Below are 13,402 nucleotides of genomic sequence, written 5' to 3' on the forward strand. Positions count from 1 at the left end.
GTTAGTGGCCATCACCACCTCCCTGTGGCAGCATATTCCAAACACCAATCACACGCGTTGCGTGAAGAAGTGTTTCCGCTTTTATTAGTTCTAATTCTCTCCCCAAGCATTTTTCAATGAATGCCCCCTGGTTCTAGTATTGTGAGAAAGAGAGAAAAATTTCTGCCTGTCAACATTTTCTACCCCATGCATAATTTTATAGACTTCCAAATCATGATCCCCCCTCAGACGCCTCCCTCTCCAAACTAAAGGAGTCCCCAAAGCGCTGCAGCCTTTCCTCATAAGGAAGGTGCTCCAGTCCCCTCAATGTACTCTGTTGCCCTTCTCTGCACTTCTTTTTCTTATCTCTTCTCAATATCCTTTTGAGATGTTGGTGACCAGAGAACTGAACACAATTACTCAAAGTGTGGTCGCAAGACCACACGGCTCTTTATATAAGAGACATGACAATCTTTACAGTTTATTATTATCGAATTCCTTTCCTCTGATTTCATCACCAGCATAGAGTTTGCCTTTTCCAGCTGCCATACATTGAGTTGGACATCTCTCGCTGGAACTATCAATTAAGGCGCTTCCAAAATCTCCTTTCCTTGGTCTCAGTGACTGATAGCACTGGCCTATGTAGCGATGTCACGTGAAGTTTGGATTTTGCCCCTATGTGCATCACTCTTGCATTTTGCTACGATGAACTGCATTTGCCATTTCTTAGCCCACTCCACCCTAATTTATCCAAAGGTCAGCGCTTGAAGCTCCTCATAATCCCTTTGGTAGGTTCCCAGCACCACCACCTACATAATTGGTATCATCCTGCAAACTTGGCCACCACGCCACCCACCCTACTTCCAGGTCATTTATGAATAGGTTAAAGAGCACTGGTCCCAATCTGGATCCTTGGGGACACCACTCCCCACATCTCTCCATTGTGAGAATTTCCCATTTACACCCACTCTTTGCTTCCTGTTTCTCAACCAGTTTTTAATCCATAGGAGGACTCCCCTCTTATTCCTTCATTGATGAGTTTTCTCAATAGTCTCTGGTGAGGAACTTTGTCAAGAGCATTTTGGAAATTCAAGTAGACAATGTCAACTGGGTTCCCCCTTATCCACACATGCCTATTTACATCCCTCAAAGAACTCTAGTAAGTTTGTAAGACAGGATTTGCCTCTGCAAAGCCATGCTGACTCTTTCTCAGCAGGTTTTGCTTTGTACATGTTTATAATTTTATCTTTAATGACAGATTCTACTAATTTACCAGGAACAGATGTCAAACTGACTGGCCTGTAATTTCCGGGTCCCCCTAGATCCTTTCTTAAAGATTGGTGTGACATTGGCCATCTTCCAGTCTTCAGGGATGGAGCCTGATTTCAAGGATAAGTTGCATATTAAAGTGAGAACATCAGCAATTTCATAGCTTGAGCTCTTTAAGAACTCTTGGGTGAATGCAATCTGGGCCAGGGGATTTGGTAGCATTTAGTTTATCAATGGCTGCCAGAACTTCTTCCTTGTCTACCACTATCTTAGTTAGTTCCTGGATTAAGCCTCCTAAGAAGCTTGGTTCAGGTGCAGGAATTTTCCTCACCTCCTCTTGGGTGAAGACAGATGCAAAGAATTCATTCAGCTTTTCTGCAATCTCCCTGTCATCTTTTAGCACACCCTTTGTTCCTTTGTCATCTAACGGGCCCTGCAGCTTCCCTTGCTGGCTTCCCTGCTTTTTTTTGATGTACTTGAAGAACTGTTTGTTGCTGATTTTGATGTTCACAGCCATCGTTCCTCATAATCCTTTTGCCTCCCACAGCTAACTTGCTTCTCTTTTGCCACCATTTGTGTTCTCTCTGGTATTCTTTATCAGTTAAGTTGGACTTCCATTTTCTAAAGACATCTTTTCCCTAATAATTTCCTCAACGTCCCTTGTTAACCATGGTGGCTTTCTTTTGGACTGGGCTGCCTTTCCTAACCTGTGGAACACATTCCAGTTGAGCTTTTAAGACTGTGTTTTTAAATAACCTCCAAGCATCTTGGACATTTTGACTCTCTTGATTTTCCCTTTCAGCTTCCTCGCTATCCCCTCATCTTTGAGAATTTCCCTTTCTGAAGGCGAATGTAACTACATTAGTAGTTGTCACTTGTTCGCATGCAGAGATACTGAATCTGACAGCATTGTGGTCGCTGTTCCCTATCGGCTCAACAACACTGACTTCCCGCACCAGGTCCTGGGTCCCACATAGAATTAGATCTAGGATCACATCTCCCCTGGTTGGTTCTACAACCATCTGCTCTAAGCCACAGTCATTTAGCATATCCAGGAAGAACATATCCATAAGAACTAGCCTGCTGGATCAGACCAGAGTCCATCTAGTCCAGCACTCTGCTACTCGCAGTGGCCCACCAGGTGCCTTTGGGAGCTCACGTGCAGGATGTGAAAGCAATGGCCTGCTGCTGCTGCTGCTGCCGAGCACCTGGTCTTCTAAGGCATTTGCAATCTAGATCAAGGAGGATCAAGATGGGTAAATCTGTCCATAAATCTGTCCAAGCCCTTTTTCAAGCTATCCAGGTGAGTGGCCATCACCACCTCCTGTGGCAGCAGATTCCAAACACCAATCACACGTTGCGTGAAGAAGTGTTTCCTTTTATTAGTCCTAATTCTTCCCCCCAGCATTTTCAATGAAAGCCTGTGGCAGCATAGTATTTCCCCATAGAACACGGACTACAAACATGCTCCCAGTTTTGACCTCTAAGCAGGTGGGATATCTGCAAACATCTGATAACATTACTCCCATTCCGCCAATCGCTATATAAGGTTTTATTGCCACAAGCACAACATTGTATACGTTGGACGCCTGTTCTACAAAAGGAGAGAAATGCTTTTAGCTTGCCAGAAAGTCCCCTCTGAAGATAATCTTACCTTTAACTTGGACGCCTCTTTCTGGTTTCCAGCAAACAATGAATTTTCATCAAAATGCAGAGGGAAAGATCTGAAGAAGAAAAAGATAATTTAAAATTGGAGCCTTTCCATGAAACGTCCTTTCGGGGGCCCTTTCCACACAGACCACCAAAAACATTTTGAAAACGTTTTCAGACCCCCCTCCTTTACCACGACGTATGTCTGCGCTCACTCCCTCGAAACGACTCCTGGTTGCCATTACGTGGTTTTTCCCTTACGTTTTTAGTTAGTGGATGAATCAATGCTTCAAAGCTGCACAGCTTTGTGCTGCGATTCTCCGTACCTCGTATAATCAATGCCTCAAAGTTTACACCCAGAGGTGGGATCCAGCAGGTTCTCACCAGTTCCCGAGAGTGGGTTACTAATTATTTGTGTGTGCCGAGAGGGGGTTACTCATTGGGTCTGCTTTTCCGTTAGAAATTCCATTAGGTCCAAAAATCATCAAGTCCTGTTGTTTCTTAGGTGGCTGGTTAGCGAAGGTAGAAAACGGGATAATTCTCCCTGTTGGGCTGTTTTAAAAACATGTTTTAGAAATACGGTAAAGTTCCTTGTTTAAGGAAAGTATCCTTCTTTTGATTTCTAGAAACAAAATCAAGTATTCGAAAGTATTAAGTATTTGACAGGCAGTCAATTGGAGGAGAATGATGGACAGAAAGATACCAGCTGGAAATTAGGAACTTTTTTTTTACAGTAAGAGTTTTTTACAGTAACAGAGAACGTATTAATGCCCCGCCCCTGGAATGCCCGGCCACGCCCCCATCATGCCCCGCCCAGCCCCATTGGCGCTATGCCACTGTTTGAATCCCACCACCATGGAAACCTGTTACTAAAATATTTGGATCCCACCACTGTTTACACCCCCCCCACAAATTAAAAAAACCCTCACAGGAACATTCCAATAATCAGGCAACAGAGCATGGATAGGGTGCTCAGAAAATGGCGTTGAGGAGGATACTTGGGGATGGAAAAGGTTGTTCTATCCTGTTTTGTAATACGCAACCGTGAAGGCAACCTGTAAAGTTCTCTTTTGGTATTTTTCAATCATATATTAGTAATGTTGAGATCACCTGACGAGGGCTATATAGTATAAAATAAGTTTTCTTAATGATGGTTGGCTGTAACATAACCCCAAGGAAAGTATTTTTGTATTGTCGAAGGCTTTCACGGCTAGAATCACTGGGGTGCTGTTTGGTTTCCGGGCTGTATGGCCGTGTTCTAGCAGCATTCTCTCCTGACGTTTCGCCTGCATCTGTGGCTGGCATCAGATCCTCTGAAGATGCCAGCCACAGATGCAGGCGAAATGTCAGGAGAGAATGCTGCTAGAACACGGCCATACAGCCCGGAAACCACACAGAACCCAAGGAAGTTTTTTTATTTGTCAGAGTCACTTCTAAGGTTACTATAGCAAAAAGGTGAAGAAGGTTGTGTTCTTTACCATAAAACCAACCAATATTATTCTTTTAATCATTTTCTTTCTTTTTATCTTCTTCTTTCTATCTTTTTAATGACATAGTTCTCAATATTTTCATCCTTTATTGTACAACACGTAGGAAATTATCTAATTTATCAGCTTTTTAAAAGATTCTTTCCTGTCTGTGCCACTGCTGTTTGTTTTCACAAATCCCTCTGCATTAAATCTGGTCAGTAGCTGCTTCCAACAGATCAAGGCAGGTTGACAAGCTTCTAGATGAATAATTCACACTTCGCACAAAACAAATAATTGGCTCCCAGTGTTGTGCAGTGGGGAGAGAGGGAAGTCGCCATCTGAGCTTGCTTTTATTGGTTTGATGTATCTGAACTATTTTTATGCCTGTTTTATTGCCCACCGCCCTTAGCCCTGTTGGGGAGGGTGGGATATAAACAAAGGTGGGATCCAGCAGGTTCTCACAGGTTCCCGAGAGTAGGTTACTAATTATTTGTGTGTGCTGAGAGGGGGTTACTGATTGGTGATTTTGCCACGTGATTTTTGCCTTAGTTACGCCCCTCCTCTCAGCAGCAGCGCGCAGAACTTGAAGCAGTCTAGCAGGAGGTGCACCGGCGTGCGTGGCAGCCTGCGCCTGCGTGCATTCGTTTCCCGCCCAAGGACCGGCGCAGCGGCTGCATCCTTGCCACAGCCCCGCCAAGCAATGCCCTGCCCCGGAATGCCCAGCCATGCCCCCGTCGTGCCCCGCCCAGCCCCATTGGCACTACGCCACAGTTTGAGTCCCACCACCATGGGAACCTGTTACGAAAATTTTTGGATCCCACCACTGGATATAAATGGAAAAATAAATAAAGGTTAAGGCCCAAATGGCTCTGGAAGGGGATTTGACGCATTCATTCACAAGACGGTCACAGTTTTGGCTTTTTGAAAGATCATCATTCTGATTTGCAAAGAGATGCGGTTCAAACTTTATCCCAGATTCCCTCACTCTCATAGGAATGCCACACTCCCAACAGTACGGAGATGAGCACTTTCAATTCACTTCCAATGCACTTTAGTGACTGTTTTAGAGTGGATTTTCCCACCTCGAGGCAAAATTTAGTTGCAAAGTGCATTGAAAGTTTATAGAAAGTGCATTATTCAGTGTGTGTGAAAATGCCCCATGTGCTTTTAGAAAGGAAAATAAATCCTCAGAACTTTACATTGGGGGGGCAAGTTTTGCACCAAGCAAAGCTGTATTTTGGGGCCTGTTTTACTTTTATTTATTTATTTATTTATTTATTTATTTATTTTTAATATTTTTATTGTATAGTTTGAAATAATCATTCTATTTACATCTTTCTGATATAATTTCCAAACAATACATTTTCCCTTTTTTTACCCTCCCACCCTCCCCTAATATTATGTTTTACTTTTCTTCAACCAAAAAGCAGTAAGTTCATTCGTTGTTGTCTTCTTATCCACATGTCTTCTCTGACTCCCGTCTCCTTCATCCAATTCTCATAACTTGTCCATATCTTCATTATTTCATTCTGTTTTTCTTGCCATGTTTTATTCTTTGATAATATTTCAAAAATGTCTAATGTCACTTGTTCCCATATATCAGTGATGGCGAGCCTTTTCGAGACCGTGTGCCCAAATTGCAACCCAAAACCCACCTATTTATCACAAAGTGCCAACATGGCAATTTAACCTGAATGCTGAGGTTTTAGTTTAGAAAAAACGGTTGGCTCCGAGGCACGTGTTACTCAGGAGTAAGCTTGGTGAAGCAACTGTGCAATGCTTCAAATGGGTGAATCACGATCCTAGGAGGGTTTACTCAGAAGCACGCCCCATTGCCAGTGAACCGAAAGACATACTTCCCAGGTAAAGGATCATGCCCAGTGCCAGCTCTAGATGTGTGCCTTATTGGGGGGGTGATTTTCTACCCCCCTCCCACATGATGAACTCTGTGTGCGAGTGCCCACAGAGAGGGCTCTGAGTGCCACCTCTGGCACCCGTGCCATAGGTTCGCCACCACTGCCATATATATTCCAACCATTTCTGAATCGTCCATTTTTTCTTATCTTTCCATCCAAACGCTATCACTGCATGTATTGCTCTAATCAACGTTTTATACATATTGGTGAAAAATGAAGTGGAATTAAGAAATGATCTATTATTTATGGGAATAATTGATGTTTGTATATTTTTGATATTGTATATCTATTTGATATTGTATATCTATTTTTGATTGATATTGTATATCTATTTTTCCATCATCAATTATTCCCATAAATAATAGATCATTTCTTCATTCCACTTTATTTTTCACCAATTTCTCTATCCGTAGCAGTGCCTTTCCCCAGAATCTTTTCACTTCTTTGCATTGGGGCCTGTTTGACGTACAATCACAATAACTCCTCGGTCTTTTCCACTGTAACCGTTTCCACCCCTCTAACAATTCCCCGGGACTTCAACCACGGCAGAACGTACTTGATTAAATGGAGAATCTCCAGCAAGAGACCCTTCACTTCTCCATCTTGGGTTTTGTCGCCAGTGAACAGCTGGAAATCCGAGCGTTCGAAAAACGGCAAGACTTTGGACAGGGCCCGCAGCTCGATGAGGTAGATGAAATAGAGGTTCTTCAGCCTCCTGGGACCCTCACCTTGAGTCAGGACTTCATCAAACCGCTGCTGAAACTCGGTCACATTGTGACCCCATTGCTTCTTGGACCAAGTGTCTGAAAAAAAGGGAGGAAAAAGTATTGTAGCAAGGTGAAGGATAAAAGCCTCGTAAAATACCTTGAGCTAAAACTTGGGGTGGGTGGGGGGAGAGACATGAAAAAAATGCAAGCTTTCAAACTCTTCAGGCCTTCTCTTTAGGCTGGATGTTTATGAACATCAGGAGGAGGAGGAGGAGGAGGAGGAGGATTCATACCCAGAGGTGGGATCCAGCAGGTTCTCACCAGTTCCCGAGAGGGGGTTACTAATTATTTGTGTGTGCCGAGAGGGGGTTACTAATTGGGTCTGCTTTTCCCTTAAAATTCCATTAGGTCCAAAAATCATAAAGTCCCGTTGTTTCCTATGTGGTTGGTTAGCGAAGGTAGAAAACGGGATAATTCTCCCTGTTGGGCTGTTTTAAAAACATGTTTTAGAAATATGGTAAAGTTCCTTGTTTAAGGAAAGTGTCCTTCTTTTGATTTCTAGAAACAAAATTAAGTATTTGAAAGTATTCAGTATTTGACAGGCAGTCAATTAGAGGAGAAGTCGTTGTTTCTGTTGGCAGTAGACGATAGGACTTGCTATCATGAGTTTAAATTATGGACAGAAAGATACCAGCTGGAAATTAGGAACTTTTTTTTACAGTAAGAGTTTTTTACAGTAACAGAGAAATTATTAATGCCCCGCCCCCGGAATGCCCGGCCACGCCCCCGTCATGCCCCGGCCAGCCCCATTGGCGCTACGCGACTGTTTGAATCCCACCCCCATGGGAACCTGTTACTAAAATTTTTGGATCCCACCACTGTTCATACCCCACCTTTCTCTCCTGTAAGAAGACCCAAGGTGGCTTACAAGCTCCTTTCCCTTCCTCTCCCCACACCTTGTGAGGCAGGTGGGGCTGAGAGAGTTCTTTAGAGAACCGTGAGTGGTCCAAGGTCACCCAGCAGGAGTGTAGGAGTACGGAAACACATCTGGTTCACCAGATAAGCCTCTGCCACTCAGGTGGAGGAGTGGGGAATCAAACCCGGTTCTCCAGATTAGAATTCACCTGCTCTTGACCACTACACCACGCTGGAGAAGTGAAGAGGAGAAGGAAAGGTATTTCAGGCCCTAAACTGAAGATGTCTTCTCGGAGTCCTGAACTGGTTTTAGGCCACATTTTTTGGCCATTTGCACACAAGAGCACAGAACGGCAGCTTCCAATTACAAATATAAAAACCAGGAGTTGATCAGTTCAGAAGGACTGTGGCTCAGCGGCAGAGCATCTCCTTGGCAACCAAAAGGTCTCAGGTTTGTCAGGCCTTTCAACATTTAAGTCCAATGTTGGCTGAGTCTCTCTGGATGTACTAAAGCAGTGATGGCGGACCTCTTTGAGACCAAGTGCCCAAATTGCAACCCAAAAACCACTTATTTATCGTAAAGTGCCAACCTGGCAATTTAACCTGAATGCTGAGGTTTTAGTTTAGAAAAAAAAATGGTTGGCTCCCTCTTCCTCCACCCTACCGCCTCGAACAGGGGCCAGCCTGCTCTAGCCTCCAGCAAGTCCCACGCGCACCGCTCTGTGCCTCTCTAGCATTTCTGCCTCCTCTGTGCCCCCCCACCTCGGGCAGCAGCCACCCGGAGCACATGCACCAGGCCCGCCAGCCGAGTCCTCCCTGCTCACCACGGTGCACGCACGTCGTGCCCAGTGGCCCAGGTCAGCCTAGATGTGTGTGTGGGGTGTGTGTGTGATTTTCCACTCCCCACATGATGAACTCTGTGTGCACGTGCCCACAGAGCGGGCTCCGAGTGCCACCTCTGGCACCCGTGCCATAGATTCGCCATCATTGTACTAAAGAGTCATTCTCTTGACACTGGCCTAGAATATTCATCTTTTCCTGCCAAACGAAGATTTGCAAACATGGGTTTTTTTAATGGAAAGGTGTACCAACCTTGGAGAAGGTACCTGGCGCTGAGATGGATGTTGATACTTGCATGGAGACCAGAAATCAGCTTATAGAAAGCCCGTTTTTCCACACAGAGACCTACAAGATAGGTTGACAATATTCATTCATTCATTCATTCATTCATTCATTCATTCATTGAGGCATCATATTCATTCATTCATTCATAGTAGTAGTAGTAGTAGTAGTAGTAGTAGTAGTAGTAGTAGTAGTAGTAGTAGTAGTAGTAGTAGTAGTTTGGATTCATACTTCACCTTTCTCTCCTGCAAGGAGATTCAAGGTAGCTTGCAAACTCCTTTCCCTTCCTCTCCCCACAACAGACACCTGGTGAGGTAGGTGGGGCTGAGAGAGTTCTGAGAGAACTGTGACTAGCCCAAGAACACTCAGCTGGAATGTAGGAGTGGGGAAACGCATCTGGTCCACCAGATAAGAGTCCGCCGCTCATGTGGAGGAGTGGGGAATCAAACCCGGTTCTCCAGATTAGAATCCACCTGCTCTTAGCCACTATACCATGCTGGCTCTTAAGACTATGTGCAGTTATGGCATGGATACAGGGCAACTGCTTGGGCTGCATCGTGGCTTTAAAAAAATAATAAAATTGGCCTGTAGGTTTTCAGGGAGAATATCCACACCTGCTAATCTGGCTACCACTAATCGGAGACGGCTTTGGAATGGGGCTTGGATTGCCAAGGTGGGAATGAGCACAGAAATGAGAGAGGATTTCACACCTCAGTTGCCACTTTGATTTGGGAATTCCATCCATCTCCACATCAGCGATCCCCAACGTGGCGCTAGAGGGTATCATGGCACCCACAAACCCCTCTTTGCCCAGAAAGGTTTCTGATTGGCCACTGGAAATTTAATGGGCAGTGCAGATTTTTAGAACGTTGCTTTGGCAGCAGCTGCCGCAACAGCACAAAGGTCTTCACTGTATAACTGGAGGTAAACAGCAGCAGCCATTTTGTGGCTGGTTTTTGCCCCCGGTGGCAGCCATTTTGTGGCTGCACACGCTACGCTGTTGTCAGAACTCCAAAGGTGCCTGCAGGTTCCAAAAGATTCGGCCTCTCTGCTCCACCTCATCTGCCTCCTGGGCAGGCCCTTCTTCAGAAACAAAACGTGAAAAAGAATAATAGAAAATAGGATTGGAAGAGGCCTCCAGAGTCATCTAGTCCACCCTTAGTGACCCCTGCTTCATGCCCAGAAAATGCCAAAAAGAAAAAGGTGGCAGGTGATGGTGGGTGGTACCACCTGCAATTGGTGGCAAATGCTTTAAACTTGGCAGTGCCCTGTACTACTGATGGTACACTTGGTGGGTCAAGGACGCAAACATTCACCTCCGTCAGGCCCGACGGCTGGCCCCCTTCCTCCCCCAAGCGGACCTGGCCACTGTGATCCATGCAACGGTCACTTCCAGGCTAGACTATTGTAATTCGCTCTACGCTGGCCTGCCGTTGCGCCTGATCCGGAAGTTAAAGCTGGTCCAGCATGCGGCAGCGCGCTTACTTACAGGAGGTGCCTACCGCGATCATATTCAGCCTGTACTGCGCCAGCTGCACTGGCCCCCAGTGAAATTCCGAATCTTCCACAAGGTATGGGTATTAACCTTTAAGGCTTTGCTGCCTAGTCTCTCGTGACTCTCGGGACCGCTTTACCCCATATGTCCCTACATCACCTCTAAGTGCTCGGGTAGAGGCCAATTTACTGGTGGTTCCCAGCCCCTCAATGATATGGCTGGCCTCCACCCGGGCCAGGGCTTTTACGGCCCTGGCCCCTGCCTGGTGGAACACTCTCCCTCCGGTCTGTCCCTGGCCCCATGGATCTTGGAGAGTTCCGCAGGGCCTGTAAGACCGAGTTGTTCCACCGGGCTTTTGGGGAGGCCGGCCATTGATGGTGAGCGCCCTCTTTGCCTCTCCCTTTTTAACATTCTGGGAGCTGTGACATCTAGATCTACCGTCCCCCTCTCTGGGAGGGTTTTATTGATAGTTTTAATACTGGACGCCAAGTGGTTTTTGTAGAACGCTGTAATTTTATGTTTTAATGATGTTATTTATATTAATTATTTATTGTTTATGTAATATTGATTTGTTGTTCACCACCCAGAGCCCTCAGGGGATGGGGCGGTATATAAATATGATAATAAATAAATAAATAAATAAATTTTAGCTGAGGCTCTTCCAGACAATGCCACAAAGCTGCTGAGAAGTTCCTGCTTCTGCAATTGGTCAACAACAGCAAAATACACAGAAAATGGTTACCTTCCAACCAGCTGTAAAACATGTTCCCTGAAAATAAAGAGACAGAGAGAAAAATCGTGAGGATTCCTTTGCAGAGTTGCAATTTAATCCGCTACAGATTGCAATGACCACTCTGTCCGTTGCAAGAGCTCCCGGAAACATTTCTTCAAAGGAATATAGTGTCTAGATGGAGGGACGTAACAGTACTACTCTTTTCTGCATTGGTCAGGCCTCACCTGGAACACTGTGTACAGTTCTGGGCACCGCAATTTAAGAAGAATATTAACAAGAAAGATATTGACAAGCTGGAACGGGTTCAGAAGAAGAAGAAGAGTTTGGATTTATATCCCCCCCCCCTTTCTCTCCTGCAGGAGACTCAAAGGGGCTGACAATCTCCTTGCCCTTCCCCCCTCACAACAAACACCCTGTGAGGTAGGTGGGGCTGAGAGAGCTCCGAGAAGCTGTGACTTGCCCAAGGTCACCCAGCTGGCGTGTGTGGGAGTGCCCAGGCTAATCTGAATTCCCCAGATAAGCCTCCACAGCTCAGGCGGCAGAGCTGGGAATCAAACCCGGTTCCTCCAGATTGGATACACGAGCTCTTAACCTCCTACGCCACTGCTCCTACGCAACCAAAGTGGTATAAAAGGAGAGACTTAGGGAGCTGGGTATGTTTAGTTTGGTGAAGAGAAGGTTAAGGGGTGACATCATAGCCGTGTGTAGATATTTGAAGGGATGTTGTGTTGGTGAGGGAGCAAACTTGTTTTCTGTGGCTCCAGAGAGTAGGACCAGGAGTCATGGGTTCAAGGTGAAGGAAAAGAGATTCCACCTAAGCATCAAGAAAAACTTCCTGACGGTAAGAGCTGTTTGACAATGGAATTCCCTGCCTCGGAGTGTGGTGGAGTCTCCTTCTTGGGAGATTTTTAAACAGAGACTGGATGGCCATCTGTCAGGAGTGCTTTGATTGGGTGTTCCTGCCTTTGTGGTCTCTTCCAACTCTATGATTCTATGATTCAATGTCTCCTTCGGCCCCAACCCGAAGAAACCACAACTAATAGCGCTACAGATCTCTCCTCCGCCCTGGATTTATCCTTCCCTTTTCCAATCAAAAACACACTCACCTTCATTTTCTCCTGCAGCAAAGGCAAATTTAAAAAAAGAGAGAGACATAAAAAATAAACGTTATGGCTCACTCCAGTGAACAGACCCTGCTTCCTGAATTTTTTATTCCCTGAACGTTTCTACTACCCACCAACGCCCAGGGCTGAACGCCTTTCACATGAAACATTCTATGATTCTATTCTGGGGGGCCCTGGTCCCCATTTCTGCCCCACTGATACCCCCTTTCTGGCTTCTGAAATTTCATCAGATAATTGTTCAAGATCTCTTAGCAGTCATAAAGACTAGCTCTTCATCCCTTCCATTACGTCAAAGTTTGGATTCTTCAGAAGCCGACTCCAGGACCCAGAGAAACATTCTAAGTTGCGTTTTTCTGGTTCTCCTATAAAATCCCAGCATGCATTTAGCCCTGCCCAAGATCCCAATTCCTCCACCATCTTGCCCCCAATTCAAAAATTTAATTAATAAATCCCCTTTGACCATTGTGTGTAAACCAAGACACGCAAATGCATGCTGAAGAATCCTGATTTCACACACCCCCTAGCCTTTATTTATAAGAAATAAATACATACATTATCACTGTTTTTACAAATTGTACTGCTTGATTGTTGTGGTGTGCCGCCCTGAGCTCTTCAGGGATGGGCGAGGTATAAATATAAAAGACAAATAAATAAATAAAATATTGTCGAAGGCTTTCACGGCCAGATTCAACTGGTTCCGGTGGGTTTTCCGGGCTGTGTGGCTGTGGTCTGTCTCGTTCCTAACGTTTTGCCTGCCTCTGTGGCTGGCATCTTCAGAGGTGTATCACAGCAGGAAGCCTGTTACACACAGTAACTCTGTGATACACCTCTGAAGATGCCAGCCACAGATTTTATTTGTTTGTTTGTTTGTTTGTTTGTTTGTTTTATTTGTTTGATTGATTGATTGATTGATTGATTGAGTGAGTGAGTGAGTGAGTGAGTGAGTGAGTGAGTGAGTGAGTGAGTGAGTGAGTGAGTGAGTGAGTTGATATACCGCCCCATCCCCAGAGGGCTCTGGGCGGT

General features: G+C 45.2%; 1 protein-coding gene across 1 annotated transcript in view; it reads right to left on the reverse strand.

Moving 5' to 3' along the window:
* ERO1A (endoplasmic reticulum oxidoreductase 1 alpha) overlaps positions 1-13,402 on the reverse strand; it is a 39,047-nt gene that overhangs the window by 5,444 nt on the left and 20,201 nt on the right. Inside the window, exons 6-10 of the mRNA XM_048484683.1 lie at positions 12,362-12,373; positions 11,265-11,291; positions 8,998-9,090; positions 6,840-7,086; positions 2,903-2,972 (exon numbers count right to left, since the gene is read on the reverse strand). Of these exons, the coding sequence (XP_048340640.1) occupies positions 2,903-2,972; positions 6,840-7,086; positions 8,998-9,090; positions 11,265-11,291; positions 12,362-12,373 (449 nt within the window). The remainder of the gene's footprint in view (positions 1-2,902; positions 2,973-6,839; positions 7,087-8,997; positions 9,091-11,264; positions 11,292-12,361; positions 12,374-13,402) is intronic.

This window comes from Sphaerodactylus townsendi, linkage group LG02, assembly GCF_021028975.2.
Source record: "Sphaerodactylus townsendi isolate TG3544 linkage group LG02, MPM_Stown_v2.3, whole genome shotgun sequence".
NCBI lineage: Eukaryota > Metazoa > Chordata > Lepidosauria > Squamata > Sphaerodactylidae > Sphaerodactylus > Sphaerodactylus townsendi.